Source organism: Pteropus medius, unplaced genomic scaffold (assembly GCF_902729225.1).
Source record: "Pteropus medius unplaced genomic scaffold, Ma_sr-lr_union100, whole genome shotgun sequence".
NCBI classification, from domain to species: Eukaryota; Metazoa; Chordata; class Mammalia; order Chiroptera; family Pteropodidae; genus Pteropus; species Pteropus medius.
In genome coordinates, this window is record NW_024344240.1 from 25,590,247 (window position 1) to 25,616,149 (window position 25,903).

Sequence of the window (25,903 nt, forward strand, 5' to 3'; positions counted from 1 at the left end):
AGATGCCCCCCTCTTAACACCACTATCAGCCTTCCTTTTCTCCATTTTAAGTTCCTTCTCTTTCACCCAACATTTAAATGTCAATATGCTCTTTTCTGTCCAGGGTGGTAAAATCTCTGAAACAGTAGCAAAAGACAGGGGTTAGAATATGAACTCCATCTCCTGAGCTCTCCGCTCCTTTACTGATGGCCTGGCCTGTTTGTTCATCAGACATTTCAGACTCAGCATACTACAGTGAATTCGTTTTCCCTAACCCTCAAACCTACTGTTTCACCTGTCTCCCTTGTCCTAGTTAAATGACACTACCATCTATCTAATTAAGACAGAATTTTAGAAGTTTTCCTCAGTTCTTGCATTTTCCATCGTCCCACACATTTAATTGGTAAACAGTTGTTACTACTAACACTAAAAAAAATTTTAATTTTTCAATTACAATTGACATATAGTATTTTATTAGTTTCAGGTGTATGACATAATGATTAGACATTTATATAACTTAGGAAGTAATCACCCTGATAAGTGTAGTGAGAAGCTGATACCATACATAGTTATTACAGTATTATTGACTATATTCTCTGTGCTGTACTTTACATCCTTGTGACTGTTATTATAACTGACTATTTGTACATTGTAATCCTTGCCCCATTTTCACCCATTCCCCAGCTTCCCTCAACTGTTTTTGATCTGTTTCTTGTTTGATATGTAAAGATTTCTTGCCTGGACAATTTCAGTGGTTTGGTAAGTTTCCCAGCCTGGGCAGTATCAGCCACCCCAGTATAGAAGCACAGTGCTGTCAGTGGTACTTCATTTTGATTATTTTTTTACATAACCGCATTCCTAATAGACGAGGTTCCTTGACAACAAGGATCATGTTTCGGTCAGCACTGCATCTTCAGCACTATGACAGGTAAATGAACATGAATAAACTAAGGGACATGAATAAGTCCCTTAGATGCAAGGACTTATGTGAGAAACACTCTACATTTAAGGTATGAGAACAATAGGACGTAGGATTCTTTGAACTTAGTGGCCAGAATTTCTTGTTTTCTTACATGGAATCTGAATAGTCTTAAGTTTTAAATGTATATGCAAGCAATTTAGATAATTTGTAGGAAAAGAGTGGTATGAATTTTTTATTTTCTTTTTTTTTATTCAACATAGTACTAAAAGTCCTGGCCAGTTAGGCAAGAAAAAGAATTAAAAGACATTTCAATTGGAATGGAAGAAGTAAAATTTTTTCTGTATGCACATGACATATTATGTAGAAAACCCTAACGACTTCATCAAAAAACTTTTAGAATTAATAAACTAATTCAATAAAACTCCAGGATACAAAATCAATATACAAAAATCAGTTGCGTTTCTGTATACTAACAAACTGTCAAAAAAAATTAATAAAACAACCTTATTTACAATTGCATCAAAAAGAATAAAATAGGAATAAATTTAACCAAGGATGTGAATTTTCTGTGTACTAAAAACTAATAGATTGATGAAAGAAATTGAAGAAGACACAAATGAATGGAAAGATATTCTATGCCCATGAATTGGAAGAATTAATATTGTTCACATGTCCATACTACCCAAAGTGATCTACAGATTCAGTGCAGTCCTTATAAAAATCCCAGAATTCCAGGCATTTTTTACGGAAATAGAACAGACAGTCGTAAAATTTGTATAGAACCACAGAAGATTCCAAATAACCAGTGCTAAAGAAGAAACAAAGCTGGAGGCATCACACTTTCTGATTTCAAACTGTATTCGTGTATAAAAACACCACTGATTTCTGTATGCTAATTTTGTATCCTGCAACTTTACTGAATTTATTAGTTGTAATAGTTTTTTTGATGGATTCTTTAAGGTTTTCTATATGTAATATACCATCTGAAAATAGCGAGTTTTACTTTCTTTCCAAGTTAGATTATTTTTATTTCTTTTTCTTATCTGATTGCTGTGGTTAGGACATTGAATAGAAGTGGTGAGAGTGGGCATCCTTGTCTAGTTTCTGATTTCAGGAGAAAGCTTTTCACCATTTAGTATATTAGCTGTGGGTTTGTCATATGTGGCCTTTATTATGTTGAGGTATGTTCCCTCTATCCTCACTTTGTTGAGAGTTTTTTGTCCTAAATGGATATTATATTTTGTCATATGCCTTATCTGTGTCTTTTGACATGATCATCAGATTTTTATCCTTTGTTAATGTGTATTACTATGATTGATTCGCAATCGTATCCCTGGAATAAATCCCACTTGTTCATAGTGTGTGATCTTTCTAATGTATTGTCAAATTTGGTTTGCTAATATTTTGTTGAGGATCTTTGTATCTATTTTTTTTTCTTTTTCTTTTTTCTTTTTTTGTGGTTTGTCTGGTTTTGGTAACAGGGTAATGCTGGCATCGTAGAATGAGTTTGGAAGTGTTCCTTCCTTGTCAGTTTTTTGGAGTAGTTCGAGAAGGATAGGTGCAGAAAAACGTGAACCCACACTTCTAGGGTCTAGGGTAGTGATTCTCATCAGCATGTGGCACTGCTACTCTTGGGGAACATGGTTTTGATTTTAACAATAATTGGAGAGTGCTACTGGCATTTGGAGAGTTAGGGATATACAAACCCACCCTTCCCCACCCCCTTTACTGCTTCCATAGTACATTGGGAGGAGGAAAGGGTTCACAGAACCATATTCCTGGGCTAGACCTACACCCCTCTTTCCCCACAAAACTCAACTTACTATCTGTTCATTTAGTCTTTTTGAGCTGAACTATTCGATTAGAGCCTTTATTCCTATTTATCTCAGTCACGTTAAGACTCCTAGACCATCCCTCATCTCCTAGACCAGTGCTACTGAAAGCATGGTCCCCTGTCTACATACAGGCAGATAAGGAGTTTTCACCAGAACATAAACCATTTAGGTCACTAAGTATAACTATTAGTTCAGCTGACTTTTTTTCATAATAATTTTCTCATGGAAGGAATAATACATTGATTTATATACTTCCTGAATCCTTGAAATATCCACTGTGTCCTCTGTAATTCACCATCAGTCATAAGCAGAATTCCTTATAATGTCAGTCTCTTTTTAATGTTTCCTACACTTTTTGTTCTAAAACTAGTTTTCTCATGAAGACACTGCTTCCTTATACCACTCTCAGTGGTGGCTATTTTCTGCATTACAGCCCTCTTACCACTGCGCCTGGAAGTGGAGTTGGTGTCCTATTTACTCATTGCCACTTCCAGACCTCTCTACCTTCTTAGTCCATAACCTCCTCCACTTCACATTTTGAATTCATGATCACTGTATTTTTTCCTTATTATAGTCATCTATATACCTTTCTGTTACTCTCCCTTATTACTTGAATATTCACTATCATACTCCTTAGTTATGTCAATATCTACAATACTCCATTCCAACACACTCTAGCCTCTCAGTTTGTTGCCCTCCTCTCTTCCTTTGAACTTGTTTCCTTTTTCCTTTTTTAGCCACTCATTCACATGTTCATATTCCAGACCAGAGCTCGCCAGGCGGGATGTCATGAATGAACAGTTGGGCTGAGAAATTGATCCTCCAGCCCTCACTCCCCAACTCCCGCAGCTGGGCTGGCTTGAGTCAGCAGGAAAAAACAGGTCTATAGTCCCTGAGAAGGCTGTACAAGTACATTTTAGTATCTTCTGTGTGTGACACAATGAGAAAAAGCGTAGACCTCGTCATTTACCAACAGCTACAAAACCTCCAAAACTTTAATTTCCACTCTATTACCCGCTTACTGCTGGAACTTGGCTCTGGCAATCTTCACCTCCCCAGGGTTTACATACATTGGATTCTTCACCTTTTCTCTGTCCATAAATTCCTGTCTTTCCTACCTTCCTTACTAACTTCTGATTTCATGGTTAGTCATTATAACCCCTCCCTTAAACATGGTCTGTTATGATCTACTGATGCGTAACAATGCATATTGGATGTAAAGTTGGCGCCTTAAAAAAACACATATTCATCACTTAACAGTTTAAATGGGCTAGGAGTTCATGTACAACTTAACTGCAATCAAGGTATTAGCTAGGGCTTTGGTCTCATTTCAAGGCTCAGCTGAGGAAGGAACCAAGTTCACCTGGTTGTGTGGAGGTTTTAAGATTGAAGACCTCAGAGCTTTGCTTAGCAAGAGACTGCCCCTCAGTTCCTCACCTCATGAGCCTCCCAGTATGGCTGCTTGCCTTATCAAAGCTAGCTAGGGAGAGAGTTTCTCAGCAAGACAGACATTACAGTGGGAACGTAATCACAGAAGTGTCATCTTGTGACCTTTGGTGTACTGGTCAGAAGCAAGTCACATGTCCAACTCACATGGAAGGGAGAGATTACACAGAGCTTGAGTACTAAGAGGCAGGGTCACTTGGAGGAAATGGGGGCGGATTTTGAAGTTTTCCTACCTCTCCCTCTCACTCCTATCCAGCCCTGGTTAAATCCAGTTTTTCCTGCTCTATATATGTGTGCACCTGCTGCAAACTGAATATGACTGACAAAATACACAGCCACACTTAACTGGTCTTAAATTTATCACCACTAATTCAGGTGAGCTATTAATATCACCCAGCAATCTTATATTGCATTTCTCTTCATTCCCTTATGATATATGTGATGCCCATATTTTCTTCTGGTGTAAGTATTTAACTCTTTACTCCCTATGATATATAGTAGAAATCAACCTCCCTTCTAATTTTTTGTCCAATTATTGCAGCATATTGAATAGCCTACTGTTTACCATGGATAAAAACACTGCCTTTATTCTAAAATTTTATGTAAAGCTGAGTTTGCTTTTGGATTATTCGTTCTTTTCCATTTTATCTAATGCCAATGTCACACATTTATTATGATTTTATAATATGCTTTATTATCTGGCCACATTAGTCCCTCTTATTCTTTTTCAAATTTCAGTCAGACATTCTCCTAAGAGGTGAAACATGGCAATATATAACATTAAATTTGTTTGAATAAATTTTGCTTTTTGTCAGAGCGTTCAGTTTTTTTTAATTCCCTAATATTTTGTCATTTATAGCTTAAAACAATGTAGATTTAGAGTTTTGATCTGCAAGGAACCCTAAAATTAACCATATTAATAAGTGGTTTTGTTCTACAGTGAAAACTACAAATTTCTCTTATAATTTCAGAAAATATGGCAGTTGTGTATTGAAAAATGTCGAGAAATTTCTATTTTCCTTAGGAAATATTCTGAAATGCCCCTTGTTAAAAATAAAGTAGCAACCTTTCCAAACACTGTTTTCAGCTAAAGATAACTAGCTTTCTCTGTCTTAGCCTTGGGCAAAATTGCCTTCATTTATTATAGCAGCAATTCGGATATGAACTGAGTGAAATTTCTTTCAGAATAAATACTCTTAACAGAAACATTATTGTGATATAGGTAACCTTTACTCTTCTACATCTGAGGGCCATGCTGTTACCACCATGTTGAAAACAGATTGTAAGTGGCACTCTTCCAGATTTTAAAAAACAAAACAAAACAAAAAACAAATAAGCAAAAACCTTTCTAATACATTCTGGAATAAAAGTAATATAACAGTTCCTGTAATGCATATTTAAACCTCATTAATAATTTGCTTTCTATCTAGTCACATTCTTTAATTGGAATTTTTTAAAAGTATCTTGTTTACTTTGTGTAGCTCTGTACTAATAGGGTCTTGGAATCTAGTCCAGTTCCGTTTCCTTACATGTGATATTTGAATAATTCATTCATAAGCCCCTTTCATTTGTAAAATTCTGTGGTTTTGTAGTAAAAAAAATTTTTTTTTTAAATATATTATGTTTTTCTTGCCAGGACATATTCATTGAAGCATAAACTTCATGAAGTCAGGGATTTTGAGCTATTTCATTCATTGTTTCCTCAGCACTTAGAATAGTACTTGGCATATAAGTGCTCAATAAACATTTCTTTAAACAACAACAGAATCAATATAAACATATTTACCATATGACCCAGTAATAGCACTCTTGGACATGTAGCCCAGAGAAAAACATAACATATATAGCAGTTTTGTTCTAGCCCCCAAACTGTAATTAACCCAGATGTCCTTCAACGGGCGAATGGTTAATAAAACTGTGATATAGCTAGTAATACACTGGAATACTACTCAGCAGTAAAAAGGAGCGAACTGTGTATATGTGTCCAAATGAGTGCGTGTAAAATTGAAGAAACCAGTGTGGTGAGCTGTGTGGAGTCTGGAGGTTTCTAATGGTGAGTGATATGGTTACACCAATGGCAGTTTCCTAATTTTGATATTATAGTTTGTAAGGTGTTACCATGGGGAGGAACTTAGATGAAGAGTATACAAGACCTCCCTGTGTAGTTTTTTGCAACTTTTTATAAACCTGTAATTATTTCAAAATAAAAAGCTTTAAAAATGAAGTTTAGGCACATCCCAATGATGCACAGAAGAATTAAAGCTACAGGTTTATTATTATGAAAATATTCTTTGAAAGCAGTGATTAAAGGATGTAATAGTTTACATGTGTTCTTTTATTAAGGAACAGATTTATTTAGGTTCCAGTTTATGTTGTTCTTTATTTACCTGACCCAACTTTAGGTACTTAGTTTTAAAACAGCTTTCAAAGGAACAAACAAAAAAAAACTCAAAGAGCTTTAAAAAATTGGGAGGAGACTAGCACATATGAATAGTAGCGAACTGTAGCTTTATGAAAATGTCATTAACTCCGCATTACCATTTTAAAAGAAACCAACTTAAACTTGAAAAAAAGAACCATCCTCTCTCACCCTAAGCACATTTATCTCTCCCAGTTAGTGAGTTTCACAGAAGTGTTACAGGGGACTCAAGGTTGCTAACTAGACTTAAACATTTTATGATTTAAGTTTTCCATTGGATACTGGCAGCTATGGTAAAATCCATCAGAGCTGTATGACACAAGACCCCTAAGATTCCGCCAGGGTCACCCTAAGGTTTATAGTTTAGAAAAAGATTCAGAACAAAGATGCAATTTCCCACTACCAAAAATGTAGGAAAAAGGAAGTAGAAAGGAGAAAAACAAAAGGCACATAAAATCAAAATAATTATAATTTCCTCTTGATGGCATCTTTTCAAACTTTAAACTTCTTCATGATTGAAGGCCAGTGTGCACTCTCCAGCCGTTTTGAAAGTCTTCAGTATTGTTGCTTTCTCAATTCCTAACATTAAGGAAACACCCATTACCAGGATGGATTTCAAATCCTCTGCTGGTTACAATACTGTTATTTATCTGCAGAAGCAGAAAATTGTGTTTATGCAGAAGGTCTGCATATATGAGGAAAGCTTTTCTTCTCTTTCTCTGTTGGGTTGGAGTTTATTCTTTTTCTCTAAAGCAACTTATTTTGCTGGAAAACTTATTGACATTAGTTTTGATTCCCAGTAATCCTAAAACCAATGATGAGTTTTTAAAAAATCATTTCCTGACTCTTTTTTAAGTATTGTCTTTTGAGACAGTATTTTTCAAGCCTCTTTTCCTTTTCAAGCACTCCTAGCTCATGGGTGCCTCAGGCAGAAAATTAAAGATAGCATATTCCCTATACTCCTCTACTTACATACTTCCTGTTTTGGGTTAGGGCTCTCATTTTAATTTACCATCATTGAGGAGACTCATCCTTTCTTTTGAATCTCCTGGGTACAAGAGTTTGGGGCCTTTCATTATAAATAGACCAATTTGTCCAGATGAAAACAGCAATCTCCAGTTACCAGAAATCTGTTAGAAATCTGTCAACTCATACCGACTTATAACTCAGGCTGGCCTTTCTCACGGGCAATCCTCTGCATACAAGAATATGCAGAAAAATCAGTCTTCCTTTCAGATGTTTGCTACCTTTGTCTCCTGTGATTGGATTGGATATAAGTGAAAGAAGGATTTTTATTCTAACAGGAAAAAATGACAGGAGTAAAAGTTGGGAAGTAGTTGTTGTTTTTGGAAAATAGAACTGGTTACTTCTCCAAGAACTCTCTCTCTTAATGGGAGAGAATATTGAAAAGATAAGTTGCGGTCATTTCAGAAGGGCTTTGAATGGTGAGCTTAGGAGTTTGAGTGCATGCTCAGTTTGGTGAGCTGTGTAGAGTCTGGAGGCTTTTAAACAAGTGACATGATAATTGAATTTGAGCAAATTTTACATGGCAGCAGGTTATATTAGTATGTGTTGGAAGTGGGAGACCAGTTAGGAAGTCTAGGTGAGGCGTGTCCCATATTAGAGCAGTGGCGTGGAGCTCTTATTCATCATCCAGTACCCTTCAACATTGCTTAGACCCAAAGAAGTGTTTCTCTACAGCTTCTGTCTGAAATCCTTAGGTAAGCTTAATTTTCCCTCAGAGCAACACCTGTATTTGCTGTTAGTGAATACTTTTACATTTAATTTTTAGAGAAGATTATTTTCACAGATCTAGGGAATGGTTAAATGATCTTATACCAAATGTCAGAATAATCATAAAACATTTCAGATGCTTTATTTTCATAATGCGCTTCTCAGTATTCATATTTTTAGTAATTATCTCATATAATGGATGGAATTTAGGTTTTTCTTACTGGGATATAGACTTAAATTTAGAATTGTGGCTTACGGGTGCTGGCTGACTTCTTTCAAAAAATGTTTACTAGATGTGGTTCCATAGTGTAGCGGTTAGCACGTCTGCTTTATACGCAGAAGGTCCTGGGTTCACGCCCCACTGGAGCCACGGTCCATGGTGTATGGCCATGCCACTCTGAACAAGCCCAATGTCTGATCTCGGAAGCTAAGCACGACCAGTACTTGGATGCGAGACCACCTAGGAAGACCAGTTTCTGTAAGCATAAATAATAATAATGATAAAATGTTTACTAAATACTGTGGGCTGTGGGACAACAGTGGCAAACAAAGCTCCTCAAGGGGTTTACACAGTAACGGTGAAAGAAAGAAAATAAAGAGCATATGATAGGTGATAAGTTAATTAGAAAAATAAAGCACAATAAATGGACTAGAGAATAATGGGGATGCACAGGAAGCGAGAGGGAATGCCATGCAGGTACTAAGGATAGAAGTCCTGCAGACAGGAAGAACAAGTGCAAAGGCCTGAGGCAAGAGCAGGCTGAGGATATTTTGAGATGCAGGTAAGAGGCTGGTGTGATCAGTGGAGTAAGCAAGAATGAGGGTAGTAAGAAATGATAGAATGTCAACAGGAGGCTCTACAAGGTAAGATCTTAAAGACCATAGTGTAAACTTTGGATTTTATCCTGTAGGAGGCTTTGACAAAAGTTTAGAAGGTTCACTGGGTGTTGATATGAACAGACAAGGACAGAAGCAGGGAGTTCAGTTAGGAGGCTATTAAATAGTTTATGCTTTGACAGTAGACAGTGGGTAGTAGATAAAGTAGTGAGAAGAGAGGTTGGTTTCTGTATCTGGTTCGAAGGTAGAAGCAACGAGATGGGTTAACGGATTAGATGTGAAATGAGATTAAAAAGAGAATCTGAGTCAAGAATGACTGAAAAGTGTTCTGCCGGAGCAACTGGAAGAAGATGGCATTTACTGAGATTGGGAAGGTCTGAGTGGAAGCAAATTTAAGGTGGTGAAATTAAAAATTCGGTTTGGATTAATGTTAAATTTGTTACGCCTGTTCAACACTCAGGGGTAATATGATGTACCCAGTTGGGTAAGCTGACTTTGGAATTCCGAGGAGAGGTATGGAGGTACAAATGAGGGAGTGTTATTGATTCATCAAGGCAGGGGGTATAGACCAAAAAAGACAATGAATTGAATAGAGGGAGTTCAGAGGCTGAGCCCCAGAGCTGTTCTCTCAACATTGAGAATTAGAGATGGGGAAAAGCAGCAAAGAAGATTGAAAAGGAATACCAGTGAGGTAAGTGTTCTGAAGTTAAGAAAAGAGTTTTAAGATGGCAGAAATAATCAACTAATTTAAATGCTGCTTTTAGGTTCAGCATGTCTATGTAATATCTTTTTTAATTTAAGTTGTTAGAGAAGTGACCATATATTTCAGTTGATAACTCTGCTACATCTACTTGAAGAGATGTCATTGCTCTGCAGTTCCTTTTTACCTTGTTCAATTTCGGTTAATTTTGGCAGCTACCAGCATTTATTTTATGCTCATTACACTTTTGAGAAATAAGTGTCTTAATATGGATCGATGAAACAGTGTTTTCCAATATTGTTTTAAATGTCTGGCTTATCCTAGAGATATCGGTCTCTTCTATAATGTCATCAGAATATTGCAGTATTCTACAAAGTATAATATTTTTGTTTTAATACCTGATAGCCTTGTTTCTTGATTTTCTTTTCATATCAATAATCTGCCTTCTTATCTTCTATTAAATTATTCTTCTGTCCTCCACGTTGTTTGCATCAGGTTCTTTACTCAAATCCAAAATCCTCTACCTCTAATACGGAAGGACCCTCACCTGCTTTTTTTGTTTTTGTTTTTTCTTTCAACTCCTTCCTGCTATGAAGTTGACACTCCTACTACAGACGATAATAAAACCTAATGAGAAAATACTGGATTATTTGTTTTACTAGTCAACTTGATAAAAAAAAAAAAAATTTTTTTTATGTGGAAGATGGAGGAGGATGAAGGGGAGACAAATAGGAGAGATCTGGTGATTATAAAGATGTCTTGTAGTTTGGGGCCTAATGAACCAGAAGGATATGTATTACTAACTAGGATGGTAAATGGAATATTGGATGGGAGTGGGTAAAAGGATGTGGTGTAAGTAGTGTGATTCTTACCAGTTTGGAAGTTGAATATAATGAACACAGGCTACATTTTAGAGGAAGTGGGATCATTGTAAAATATTATTCTCTGTACCTTTTCTCCTTTCCAGACTTTTATGGTCTCTTCCTTTATGAGGTGTGATTCCCTTTGGTGTGTGGAAAGAGCATGAGTTAATGAAAACTTTCACATATTACTACTACCATAAAAGTTACTTTTCTAGTAGTAGCAATATATTAAAGTTACCTCATATACTTAAATTTAGGTAATACCCCATTTTCTTAATGAGATAATTCTGTTAAACTTTTCAGGAATATTGACCTATATTATAGTATGTATAAACTTTTAATGACAGAGATGAAATATTCAGATTTCTATTTGGAAATTTTATTTTAGAGATTTTTACATAAACATTTGAATTTTTAAATTTAGGAATAATCGTTTTTTTTCCCTGTCTTTATTTCTAGAAATACTTTCTTCATCATCATGGGAACCACTTTTGAACAATTCAAGTACATTTTTCTAGAATACTTCAGCCTCACTTCTATCTTAAGTTTGAATCTGCTTTTGATGTATTTTCTGAAAATTTATCACAAGTACCTATTCATTTAATAGAATAGTTGGGTTTTTCGATTGCGCCATAGGTGTCATATTCATGATCAATACAACATAAATGCATATTTTTATTTACAGTGATTTTTATCAATTATATGTTGAATGTCATCATGTTATACCACAAAGCAATTACTGAATCACTGTAGTGGGGTTTCGTTTTTGTTTTTGTTTTTGTTTTTTTGCCTCCTTGTAAAGTGGATTCATATGACATCGGTAAGCATCTAAAACTGGCATTTGATTGAATACGTTTCAGACTGTTGTCTCTTCTTTAATTTTTGTTACCTAAAAATAAAACCGTTGGATGAATATCTTTTAATAGAGGAAATATTTATGTTCGAATTAACTATTTTGTGAGAATTTGCTGAAAAATCTTTGCTTTAGCTCGACAAAACCCCATACCTGTTTGTTTGCCAGTTGGACTTCTAAGGTATTTCCTTACTACACTGATCCATGCACTCTCATTCCTGTTTAACCTGCTTCATGCTCTATTGTGAGTGCTTTCATATGAACAGTTCTCGTCCTCAGCTTTGTAGGTTCAAAAAACTTAATGTCATTAGCCCTAGAGTCTCAGAATTTTTTATTTATTTAAAATTGAGTGAGTAACCTTCTATGGTTATTATATTCACATCTGCCATTCCACATACCACCTTCCTAAAACCAAGACCCACGTTCTCATCAAAGAGCTATGAATCAGAAGAGAATGAATTAGTCTTGAGGGAATAATTTCTTCCAGGCCTGATGAAATATTTCTACCCCACAACAGAGTATCATCAGGAGTCTCTCCCTCAGGATAGGGCAGGATAAATAAACACTGCCAAATTCTTTACCTTGGGACATCTTTTCCATAATAGATAGCATATCAATTATCTCTTTTTGGTTATAACATTTTTTTCTTATATCATGCCTTGATCATTTGTCTGTAAGATTTCTTTCTTGTTGTACTTCTGGCATTTCCCAGAAAATCTCGTCATTCCTCTATTGTTATTTCCCAATATTTTTTTTTTCTGTGTATATTCCATGACTCCTCTATAGAGGCACTGGGCATTACCAAGGGTTTTGGCATAGGTCATCAAGTTGTCGTTTTTTTAACATTTCATTCTTAGAGGTAACCTGCATTTTACAAAGGTTTTATCATCTTCCTACTCATCTTTCACCCTGTGCTAATCATAACAGTGAGTTAAAATTATTATTATTTTTTTTTTGCCTGAACCCTCTTCTACATCTTTATGCTACTTGAGGGTAGGGATGTCATTCTCTTTACAACCCCAGTACTTAACACATAGCCTGGCATATAGTATGTCTTCAGATGCCAGGATTGCCTTTTCACTTGTGTGACATCCCACTGTTACATGTCTATAATATGGTGAACCGATCAAATCGATCCAGTTAGAAGGGCCCCTACCCCCTAATACATTGGAGCTATATGTGGAATTTTCTGTGTATACATTTTTGTTATTCTCATACAGGAGACTGGGACACATTCAGATATGAACACAGGATTTGGGAGATGTTGCAAAATTATTTCCCACTTTAAACTTTTAGTACTTTATTTAGAAGCATCAAGTCTTTATTGTCTCTATCTCCCCACCCCCTTCACCCCTTCACGTGTCTCCATTCAACTTTTGTCATCCTTAATTTCTCTTTATCAGTTAAAGATACTACAATCTTTGGGGGGGTGGGGAGGGTAGAATTAAACTTCTTACCTAAAATGTCCTTGTCCTTTTTTTCAACACATACTTGCAAAATATTGTTGACTCTGCTTCTGAAATTCTCTCCTTTTATATCACCCTTCCCATTTCCACTGTCATCATTCTAGTCTTGGCCCTATTACTTCTTCCTTGGACTAGATCAGGGATCTTTTCATCCTCTTGTCTCTCTCCCTAATAATGTGTCCTACAAATCATATCCAGATTAACCTTCCAGGTTTGATTATTCTTTCTTTTCTCCATTCAAAAGCATTCCTTGCTCTTTAGTGGTTCCCCAAGTACCTAAATAATTCCCAACTAATTCAGTAGTGAGTTCTTGATGACAGAGAGTGAAGACTGCATAATATCTCAGATCTAGAGTGAGAGTCTGAAGGTGCTGATGAAGTCTGTTTCGATTTTTAAATCCACACAAATGTTTAAGTTAAAAATACTTCGCAAGCAACAACAATGACAACAAAAGATCAAAGTAAAACCAACACTCTAAGATGTTGTGCCATTTTTACCTTGTGGTTTCTTATATTCTGGCCATACGCTATAAAGCCTGAGGAACACACATACCCTTATTGGAAAGCCCTGGTCTGAGTGATGAAGTCTAGACCGTTGAACCTGGTATCTAAGACCATATGGTTTGCCAAGAACCTGCTTTTCCAGATTTCTTCTCTACATGTCCATGCTTGTCCAGTACTAGCCTCATAGAACATGCGGGGTTGTTTTCCACCTTTTTCAGTGCTCAGGAACTGTTAACATATCGTGGGTATTTTCTTGTGGGAGAAGATCCATGAAACTTCTAAGATTTTTATTAATTCTCGAGCGAGTTTTGGTAATTTATACCTTTTTAGAAAATCATATTTTTCTAGGTTTACACGTGTTGGTATAATTAGTATTTTCCAATTAACCCGATATTTTTAGGGTAGCAGTTGTACTTGAAAAGAGGAGCTATTTTGATTTCCTTTCTGTTCTTACCCAACAGTATAGCCAGTGACACAGCTGTTTCATGGATGGATCCAGGTTGAAAGGAATGGCCTGGTTGCAGCAGGGCAGCAGTACAGACCTGCTGGCCTTTGGGGACTACTGGGATAAATGGCTTGGCCAACTGAAAGTCTCTCACCATTATACCCACTCGAGCTGATTTATACTTTACAGTCTAAATTGGCTTGGGGCAGGCCTTTGGGATTAAATTAATTTCTACCAAGTTAGAAAGCATCAGCTGCCAAAGTCAGGGGTGCCTTCTGGAGACTACTGTGCTTATTTCTTCATGTATTCTAAGCCCACACTCCAGGCATTCTCTCTTGGATAACAGCTGGGATGTCCTTCAAGAGGGCCTGCTTTGCATCTCCTTTGTGTAAGCGAGGTTCTGGGTCCTACACAGAAGCCCGCAGCTTTGACTGAGACGCTCGCTACATGGTAGTTGGTCTTCATATAAATTAAGATTTGTAACCTTCTGAAATCAATCAAATACAACATATATGACTTTCTTTAGGCCTTTTTTTCTCTCTTTAAATTAACTCAAAGGAATTATTATGCCTGAATGTCGGTAGTGCCAATCTGTGATCTTTATCCTTACTTGGAAGTTGAAGAAAATTTCTCTCCATCATCTTTAGCAAAAGATAAAGAAAATTTCTGCAGGGATTAGGAGTGTGTTAAACAATAAGTTTCTGTAATGTTATTTAAGAAAAGGTGTTAAAGTGGGTGGTTGTTGTACATTAAAGAACTTACTAATATACTATTTGTGTCATTTGTCTCCAGTCTGGAAATTATCTTTGTTTATTAGGCAGGTGGGAATTTTTAAAGTGAAGAATTGTAAATGTTTTTTCAAGACATATGCTAAGGGTTGCATTCTTTTTCTCCCATTGCCTGTCAGTTTGGAGTTGCTTCCCTTTGCTCAGCCTGAGTTTTCCCAGCAGCCACTGCTTGTTCTTGAGGGTGAAGGAGGTGGGCGGATGTTAAACAGACTTGTCCCTAATGAGCTGTGACGCCAGCTGCAACTAGGGCAAATCCTGTTACTCCCTCCACCTACTCTCTGAAGCTGCAGAGCAGTGGTAGGAGCACATCTCCCTTCTCAGTGCTGATTTGCTGATTTCTCTGCCATGTGGGCCACCCCACCCCCGTCCCAGAGCTTCTTGGCAAAGTTCAGATTTCTGTGCTCACAGCTCAATGCTCACAGTGAAAAGGAAATACAAAAGGGGAGGAGAGAAAGTGAGGGGGGGCACGGTGGAGGTGGGGATTTTTAGAAGGGTATTCCTTATTGCCTTAGTCTAAGACTTAAGCTCTGGATATAAGTCGTAAGTAGTAAGGCTTTGAATAACGTGGATTTCCAACTAGTTCTTTGGAGATAGTTTTATTGGCTCATGAACATGGTAGGCCATGTATTAAAAGAATACGAATTACTATTTAGAAACATCTGAATTTTGAAAAGAACACTTTCTATCTCTTAAGTCATTGCTTTTTTTCCTCACACACTATGATTGTGAGGAGGAAGATGAAATAATTATAATATTAATGTGTTATAGAGCATTTACTGTGTGCCAGTTTGGGGTGGCTTTTATAAAGCATTGCGTCATTTAATCGTTAAAACAACCTTTGGAGGTAGATGCTTTTAATATGAGTTTCCCCCGCCCCAAATTGTGGTAAAAAACACACGACATGAAATTTGCTGTCTTCACCATTTTTAAGTGCACAATTCAATAGTGTTAAATATATTACAGTATAGTGAAACTTATACTGTAATATATTTAACACTATTGAAATTTTCTGTCTTGCAAATCTGAGTCTGTACCCATTTAAGCGAAAAATTTTAAACTGATAAGCCAGTTCTTTTTTTCAGCAGGACTAAGATTGTTTTCCCATTTCTATTCTTTGCCGTCTTTCTGTAACATTCTTAATCTATACCTTGGTGAAAACTGAGGCCAGTGATAGAGTGCCTTGATTTATCCATTCCATACAGCCTCCTAGGGTTAACAGTTACTAAGGGGAGAGAGAAAAGGCTTTTGCTGTCTAGGCAGTTCATTACCTAGTCTTCATTCTAATCTTTATAGGTTATGCATTTTATGTTCTGTTGAGCTAAAGGGGTAAAGTTCACTGGTAACTTTGTCACCTCACAAGTTACCATGGGCCTGCATGTTTTTTTGGTGGGTTATCTAGGTAACTTTTGATTGATGAAGTATAATATTGTAGAAATACATTTTAAAAGCAGTTTAGATTTTGAGACCCATCTACTTACTGATGGTATGAGTTTCTATATTCCATCAGTTAATTGGTAGGTGAGGGCAAGGGGTTGAATTATATTTATAAATGACACAGACTTCCTCTCAGTACTTGTGTCTTTTGAGAGACAGTGGAAGCCTGCTCAGTTCTCCTTGGAAGAGCTGATCCAACATCCCTTCTATGTAACAGCCTTCCCTAGCTGCTAATGCACTAGATCACAGTTGTGCTAGAAAAAGCAAGCCCAGGTTCACCGGGTAGAAATTTTTACCAATCCCATTTAGTTTGTCCCAACAGTTGGGTAAAACAAGATCATTTATAATTTTTTTTGTTTTCAAATTAAGATGAGGATGTTAATGCCTAGTTTCTGCTGATAATTTAAGGACAACTATGGTTGAATTACCAGTGGAGCCTCGGTACTGAGGCAGGCATAAAATGTAGAGCAACAACTTTTTCTGTCTTTTAAACCTCAGATCCACAGATCTTATTAGTCATAATTCTTGGCTCATAACACATTTTTATCATTGGTCTATGTATGTTTCACTTTATTCCTTCATTTATAAGTAATACCACCATCTGTGAAAGTAGCATCCAAACAGAACTAGATAGTATCAATCTTCTGCCTCCCAGCACCCTTGGGAATTTTGAAAAAAAATCCAGATAATTGAGTAAAAAGTTACCTTAGATTTATTGAAGAGAATATAGATTTACCATGCAACTTAATAATTCAACTATTAGACATGTATTTTAAGATAAATAGCTCTTAGACTTTGAATTTATTTACATACAATTGGTTTTCTAATTTTGATTTCTGCCAGCTGCCAAAGGTTAACAAAATGTTAGTAATTTCAGACTTAAAATTCATAAGTGAAATGTGGATTTAACGACATTTTATCTTTGGCTATGTCACTCTTAATCTTTGCAGGTCTTAGCTTCTATTTTGTCATTGACAGTCTTGCTCCACTCCAGTTATCTGTAATTCTACGTGATGACTGTTTTGGGGAACAATAATAAAAAGATAGTGGCAGTTGATATTGTTTAGAGAACACTTGAACCAGAAATTTCATGATATGTTTTTACATTCTTACTGATTTTTAAATAAATTTATTGGTAGAAATGACATTCTTCTGTAAGCAAATGACCCACTCTTCTCACCGGTGACAACTAATTTTACCTTTAGATTGTTTAGTGGTTTACTTGTATATTTGGATTACAGGTAATTCCTCAGTACATTTCAACAAGTTTCATAGCTAGAGGCAGGAACTGTAAATTCCAGTGATAGTGGTAACCAAACTTCAATTGCATAATTTGATTATAATCATACATTAATGCTAGTGTTTATAGATAAACAAAGGGCTTTGGCTGTTCTTTTATCATTTCAGTTTGTGGTTACAATGTAAAGACTTAATTCAGAGTCCTTATGTCAGAAATGAAGTTTATTTTTGAGAGTTCTCACATTTTAGACTATTTTAGGTCTATATCATTTCATTTCTGTGGATAACTATATGTCTTCCATTCATTATACAATCATTTATTCATCTTCCACATGTTCTCAAGTCCTTCTCTTCTATGTTTCCACAGATGTTGCTTTATTTTTTATCTTTTATCTTCTAGAGGAGCACCTCCCATACTATATATGCATACAAATCTTGGGACTCTTATTAAAATGCAGATGCTGGTTTCTGTAAATCTGTTGTGAGGCTTGAGGTGCTGTGATTCCAGCAAACTTCCAGGTGATGCTGAAGCTGCCACCATGGTCCCCACCTCTAATACCCCTTGTAGTCATTCTGCATACTGTCCTCAGAACTGTTTTTCTGAGACAGAGATCTGATCTTTTTCTCTGCTTCTTCAGACTCAATTGCGTATGGAGGTAAAATCCACACTTGTTTGTGTGGTTTTCAGAGAAGGTCCTCAAGGAATAGGCCTTTCCTGTCTACCATTCTCTAATCACCATCTCCACTTTTGGGAGAGCAATTGGTAATTCTTAACAAGTGCCTTAAACTTTCACATACTCTTCCTCACTGTACATCTGCCACGTAAGTTTCCCTGTCAAAGCCCTATGCAAATCTTACCTGCTCGGCAAAGTCTTATTTTACAATCCTCAGTTTCTCTAGTTTTTCTCATTTTCCCCATATCACTCTCCCAATTTTAAAGTAGCATTTATTACTTTGTCTCTTAATTCTTTGCTATCAAGTCAAGAAAATATTTGACCACCTACTCTGTTCTAGTTGTTGGAGATAGAGCAATGAACTCAAAAAATAAAACGTCCCATTTGGCTTGCATTCGAACTCTTCTTCATTCCCTCCCTTCCTCTCATCCATCCATAAACATACTGTGATTTTCTTACTCACCTTTGTGTATCTATTATCTGGCATATAGTAGAAGAAATTTTATACCTATATTTTTGTGTGGGGGGGGTGGTTAGTTAATTTGACCGCCTATTAGCTAACCTCTTTGCTTACGTTACAGGTAGGGCCCCAGAGAAGAAAACAGGAATGTTCATTTTCCATAAGCAGCTTATGGAAGAGGAGGTGAATGAAAGTAACACTAATGTTTTATTTTTAAGGAACATAAAAGAAGGGCATTCAGTGACACTGTAGCTATAGCATTTTATTTTTGCCGCCTCAGAGGACAATATATATAATAGGTAGAAACAGAACAACTAGAACTTGCCTCTGGAGAAAGTGGTACTGACTGATAAGAAAGGAAATGTCCTTATTAAGGGTCCTTATTAAGAGTTCGTTCCTAAGCTGGAAGAGAATGTCTGTGGGTGGGAGGCAGGAGATGGAAAAGAGAATTAGTGTTACAGCTTGGACTTGTTCCTACGGGAGTGCCTTTTTCTTTTTTAAAGGAATCGTAGCTAAAAAAATTAATGTAGATTTTGTATTGTGCTCTGTAGTATGATTGTTTTATAAAATTAACATTTTAAATTATTTACTACAGAATAGAAGTGATCCCACATGTATCTTGTGACTTCTAGGAATCCTGGCACACCTCCACACTGATCTGTGGCAAACTTCTTGCTGTCCCCTCCTTGGTAAAGCTGTTACAGTTTTTACGTCTTCAAATGTGGCCTTTATCATAGTTTAATTTGGTACTTCTGTTGCTTAAAAACACTAAAGAAGCATGAGTTAGTACAGACTATGGCACTTTAATCAAGAATCACATTGTGCTCTTGATTTACACTGATGGGGAAAAGGAAAGAACACCAATAGAAATGTGTAACAGTATCTAAACATATACAGTGATGAAGGAGTTGCTGGAGGAACCATCAAAATGGAACTCAGGAAAATTGTGTAGGTAATAGTTTTTCATGTAAAGGACTACAGAATGGCTTGACAGAAGGGAGAAGGGAAGGGATTTCTATATAGTGAGAATGGTACATGTGAGTGCTTGGAGAAAGGAATGATGGGGTGGTTATTGTAGCTTTTTAAACCATCAGGCCTCAGAAATCTAACTTTGGGTGGTGAACATATAATACTATATATATATGTGTGTATATATATATATATATATATATACACACACACACACACACACATATATGTATATATATGTGTATATATATGTATATATATGACTTACTATTGAATCGAACTTATTTGATTTTGTTAGTGTCACCCCAATAATTGTTAATTTTTATTTTTTCTAATAATTTTTAATAATAAAAAACCATCAGGCCTTTCTAGAATACAGAGCATGAGCCAGTGGGAAGAGCTCTGGACTGGGTGACCCTGGTTTCACTTGGCAGTGATTTGTTGATTGTAATTGGAGAAGTCAGTTAACCTTTCTAGACCTAGTTTGTCTTTAAATTGAAGGAATTGAAATAATATGATCTGTGATTTACCTTCCAGCTCTAGCATTTAGTAATTCTGACTTACCTATCAGATGAGATGGCCTGGGACTTTTTGCTTTAGGGTTCAGCATCTGTTAAAATTGAAGTTTTATCTCGGAAGCTAAGCAGAGTCAGGCCTGGTTGGTACTTGGATGGAGACCACCTAGGAAGACCAGGTGCTTTAGGTGTAAAAATTTTTAAAAAATAAATAAAAAATAAAATTGCAGTTTGATAATTGCAGTTTACTCGAGAGTCCTGCCCAGGGACCAGACTTAAAATATGAGCCATTCAGATCTTCCTTTTCCCTCTCATTTACTTAAGTCAGATCTTGAATTCATGTTTCTCCTTTCCTGCTCTATCTCATTTGGTAAGTCCTTCAGAATCTTTCTCCTGGGCTGTTGCTGTGCTTAACATTGCCTCATCTCACACCCTATTCCCTAGAATTTATCTTTTATACACAACAGCTAGATTAATCTCACTGTGCCTCTTCTATAAAAATAACTGTAGTGGATCTCCATTGTCTTCCAAAGAAAGAGCAGACTTGGTATCAGCTATCAATCTTAGCTCATGTTACTCCCCTCACATAATCTACAGAATAGTTAAACTAAACCTAATATCCTCTTGGTGCCCCTGCTCCTGTTGTTCCCTGCACCTGGTTATGCCCTGCCTCTCCCCCATTGTCAAACATGGTCACAGTTTTCTCATCTCAGGTGCCACTGTCTCCATGAAATCTCTCAGGCTTCCCACAGCCAGAAGTAATCCTTTTCTTAACTCCCCTAGCACCTGTAGTGCCTTTTCTGTACCTAATAGTGCTGTTACTTTGTCTTTTTTTGTACTGCCTTATCTCTCTTAACTAAATTAACTCCTTGTGCTTAGGGAGTACCCTATTATCTTACATAGGGCGGATGCCCAGTAAATATTTGTTAAATGGATGAATCCTGATTGATTATAGTTCACATCCTTGTTATCTGATTGGTAGTGTTTCTTATTTTTCTGAATAATCACTAAGAAAAGAACTCTGCCCAGAAGAATTAATAAGCTAATAATATAAGAATAAGAACCATTGCTATAGATGTATAATTCCCAAATTTGTATTTAAGGGAAGCAAAATATTTTCAAGCTGGAGCCTTATCTTTGAATTTTGAGTTTCATTCACCTAGGCTTTCAAGGCACTATAGGATACCTTCCTTTTTAGCTGAACTACCTCAGGGTATTTTGTATTTTGTTTATTTGCATCAGTTAGTATGCTTAACAATTTTTTGTCTTGCGGCGTTTTTAGAATGAGTATTTACAAACTTAGGAATTTTAAAAAATAATACATGGAACAATTAAAATAGTTCATAAAAGAAATTTACTGTTTTCATAGTAGAAGCAGATTATCCTCTTTAGTATACACTGCCATGCAATTAATGTTAAGATCAGAAATTGCATCTTACGCACACTTAGTGCTTTCAGAACCATTGATAAGATTCTTGAAAGTTTGCTGTACAGATCAGGATAAAGATCTGGTTATCAGTTGATCAAAACCGTAAGCACAGTAGGCCCTTGGAAAATTGTTTGCATGCCTAAGATAGCATCTTGGTTTAAAGAAAGCAGGCAGACTTTGCATCGCAAGAGTTGATGACTTAGAACATATTCCATCAACGCAGGAAATAATGGTTTATTATGGGAGATTGAAAAGAGAAATATAATCTCCTAAAATTCTACACCATCACTTTTTGACCCTGTAACTCCTTTCAGCTAATCTTTGTTTAGAATACTATGCTACAACACGTTTTGGCATTGTCTCGCTGAACTCCAGGGAAAGCAGATACATCTTATATAGGATTAGACCATTAACATAGACATTACCTCACTTGTCTCTAGATGATGTAATATTAATCTCAATTCTAGCAATCCCCTATCACCAGTCATGTGGGTATAGCGTCTTTAAAAATTAAAAGCTGCCAAATGGCTTACTACCAATGCTTTTTTCAAAATATAGTGGTTCTTTAAAGCTATTGCAGATGGTTTACCTGTTGAAACTGTTAAGTAAATGAAGAATACTTCCCAATTTCCTTATTCTCTTGCCATTAAAATATAAGGTATTACAACATATTTATGCAAGTTAAACTCTATATGCTAGCATTGGTTTATAAAAAGTATATGTGTATTTCTTATAGTATGTAGATAAAAGGAATGGAGCTTGGTGTAAGGAGCAATGCAAGAAATAAATCCCAGGAAAAGCGAAAAGTTGAACTCTAGTTGCTCTTCTAGAGTAATTGTGGGGAAGGATGGGCGGACAGAGTTGATCCTTGACAAGCACTTTTACACTGATCATTCAGTTGTGGGTGGGTTGCGGGTATGGGGAGGAGAGGAGATGGATTTTTTTTAATCTCTATATGTTTGATCTCTCAGTCTCTTTCTCTCCTTTTCAGGAGTTAGAAGCTGCTCTTCACCGAGATGATGTAGAGTTTATCAGTGACTTGATTGCCTGCTTGCTTCAGGGCTGCTATCAGCGAAGGGATATCACGTAAGTAATTCTGATCTTACTAAGTTTTTTGTAGAGAAGACTAGTCAACCAGTGGTGTTTTCATGTCTCCTATAACCAAAACTAATCATTAGCCAATTTTACATAACAATGTAGAACAAGTATTTACAAATGGATTCCCAAGCCCTGTGTTGGGCTTTTTCTGAAGTTGAGTTTTAATTTTATTATACTCTTTGACTTGACTTGACTCTCACACATCTGTCTGTTAGTCTTGGACCCACCAGCTAACATTCAAATGTAGAATTTCTTCTCAGCATATGCCTTTCTTTCTGATTTTTATTTATAGTATTTGTAAAATGTTGCCTAACAAATTAAAACTAGATTTTACCGTATTTCTGCCTCTCGAGTATCTTCTGTTGGTCTCATAAACAGTAGTTTAATTCTTAACATGGAGCTTCTAGACTCCCTCATGCCACAGCTGGCAAATAAACAGCTCTCCAATACATTTGAGATATGTAGAAATTTGGAGCAAAATTTTATCTACGTAGACAAATAAAAGATCTTTCTGATATGGCCTTCTCCCTTGTTTTGACCCTAACTTGGTACACATTTTCTTTGCTACCACATTTTGACACAGAACAGAACTATAGGGCCACTCTGAAAAAGCTGAGACACAGTGGGTTTCCCAGGCTCTGGCCTTCCAATTTATGCAAGGGTTTGGTATGCTATGGTTTTATGTTTTTCAGAGTTAAATATGGTATCTGAAATACTTCCATTCTATTTAATCCACTCTTGGGTGTCTGTTAGGGCTGGGAAACTAGGTTGGATACTAATGTGCAGTAAACTTGTAATTACAAAGTGAGTTAGAAATTGCTGAAATGCCTTTTTTTTTCAGGGTGGACATCTCTATTCTTTAAGTGAGAATTACTACTCCTGGACTCACAGTTAACATAATGATCCTCCCTTGCCCCAGAATACCCAGGTGGTTGTTCTAAACAAGTAGAAATAAAAAGAGAAAGTCATCTATCATCTTACCACTCATGCATGATAATGATGTAACTTGGGGGCTTATGTGGTTTTTAAGCACAGTTGTAGTCATATTGTTTATATAATTTTACATTTTCATGTCTTGCATTTTTTTATTATACTGATTATTTTTCTTATAACCATTTTCTTTAAATGCGATTCTCAAAAAATCCAATTTGGTAGATATTTGTGTCTAGCTTTTAACTCTTATATAAACATGTTAAAATTCATAGCCTTGGACATAAAAGTTTGTACACCTAGTGAATTATCTCCTTAGTTTAAATTTCTGGAAATGTAGTCACTCAGTCAAAAGAAATGCCTATTTAAAATTTTTTAGATAAATTGCCAGGCTGCCCACCACAGAGGTTGCTCCATTTTACCATCAGTGCACGAGGGTATCTGTTTGCCTAAATCTTGTCCACTGTATGCTGGCCAGCAGGTACTAGTAGAACAGACACCCTCAGAGCCTTCACAGAATTTACAGTCCTATACTGTAATAATTATAGAAATTACTACTGTGATTGTAAATTGTACAGTCACTGCGATAAGGGCTCTGAAGTCAACAGAGCATATACCATGGTGTGAGAAGATGATAGTGTGAACCGAGCCTTCACATATAAGCTTTCTTAGGCCAGTGTCTCTATATTATAAAACCTAATAAATAAGTGAATGAGTGAATGAACCAACCAAAGAATTGCAGGTAGTAAGAGTGATTGTCTAGGGTTTGATACCCTAGAACAGAGCCTAGAGGTTATAGAGTAATAGATCTCATGTGGTTCAGAAACACGATTTGAGTTTCACAGTCTTGACCTCTTGAGTGTTAAAATTTTGATTTGTTGCTAACATCTAAAATGAGATTTCATATTTAAAATCCCAATTCGTATTTTTTTAGAAACCATCTTATGGTCTGACACTATTAGATGGTGTGCTCTGGTCTGCCTCAGTCCCCAGCATTCCTTGTTACTCTCCCATGCTGAGGCTAATTGTTCCTTATCAACTATCATGTTCACTTGGGCCCACTTCACTTATTTTCTTTACCTGTTTGTCTCCGGCATGCATTTCAGTTCAAGGAATTCAATACAGCCACAGCATAATAGGAACTGGAGCCTAACCAGCCTTGTACACTGGGTTAAGAATTTGGGGGTATAATCCTAAACACAAGAAGAGTGGGGGAGTGGTGATATTTGTGTTTTTAAATAAGCATTTAGGAGCAAAAGAGGAAACAACATCAGGTAGGAGCTAATGAATTAATCAGATGAGAGAGGAGAGAATTGGACAGAGAGAAGGAGTATATTAAGAAGGTAAAATTGACTAGACCTGGTGTCTCTCACCTTGACAAATTTGATAGGTAAAAAGCTGTTTTGTTGATCATTCTTCACATTCAACATCTCTTAGGTTTATTGCACATGTTTGTAATTTTTGTATACTTGAAGTTTTCATTATATACTTGGATCATTTCTTATATTGGTGTGTTGGTTGAAGATAGACAAAAGAAATGTCCATTTAAAATTTGCCAGGCTTCCCTTCTCAAAGGTAATTCTGTATTAGTCTTGCTTGAGAATGTTCCTCTACCCTCTGCAGCTCTAGGTGTACTGACAGGACAAAAGTGTCTCCTATCCCTTATGGAGCTTAGAGTCCTTTGTGTGTGATGGTGAGAGTGGAAGTAGGCAGTCTGATGGAAGATCTAAAGTCATACCTGAAGAGCTGAAGTCATACCCCGTGGCCCTCTCACAACATGGCTATTGTACCTTCACAGCTAGCAGGAAAAACCTCTAGTCTGCCAGGATAGTTTTATATGACATGTGTAATCATGGGAGTGACATCCCTTTGACATAGTCTGTTGACTAAAAGTAAGCCACAGGCAAGTTCTGCCTCATACAGGGGTAGGGATTGAACAAGAGAATGACTACCAGGAGGCAGAAATCATTTTGGGGGTCTCTTCAAAGCTGCCTGCTATACATACTTTTATTATAATTACTGTATCTTCCAGTACAGAGCTAAATAATATTGGTTAAGTTTTAAGTTTGTGTCTAATCACATTTACTTAGTTATTAACAATGTATTATAAATTCTGTGTATTTTGATAGGCTTTGGACAAGAACCAGTTCATTTTTGGGTAATTACATGTAGATAGAATTATCAACAAGAGGTTTTGGTTTGCCCCTTTGGGTAAATGGCTATAACTAACTTGTACTTAGTATAATTTTATTCCTCCCATATTTACCATTAGTCTCTACTATAAATTATAGAAAAAGTATATACCTACTTTGATAACATTTTCTATAAAAACAACTAATTTGAAAATGATGTTCTGCCTCTACAG

At 36.3% G+C, this 25,903-nt stretch overlaps 1 protein-coding gene, 1 non-coding gene and 1 pseudogene across 5 annotated transcripts in view; 2 read left to right on the plus strand and 1 right to left on the minus strand.

Annotated features, from left to right (window-relative positions):
- CECR2 (CECR2 histone acetyl-lysine reader) overlaps positions 1–25,903 on the plus strand; it is a 133,686-nt gene that overhangs the window by 55,102 nt on the left and 52,681 nt on the right. For all 4 annotated transcript variants that reach the window (XM_039869232.1, XM_039869233.1, XM_039869235.1 and 1 more), the window contains exon 2: positions 22,502–22,596. In XM_039869232.1, coding sequence (XP_039725166.1) covers positions 22,502–22,596 — 95 coding nt within the window. The remainder of the gene's footprint in view (positions 1–22,501; positions 22,597–25,903) is intronic.
- TRNAI-UAU (transfer RNA isoleucine (anticodon UAU)) lies at positions 8,633–8,705 on the plus strand. The gene has a single exon. It is a non-coding gene; the product is annotated as a tRNA-Ile (tRNA).
- On the minus strand, positions 16,712–16,781 carry LOC120607635 (uncharacterized; annotated as a pseudogene).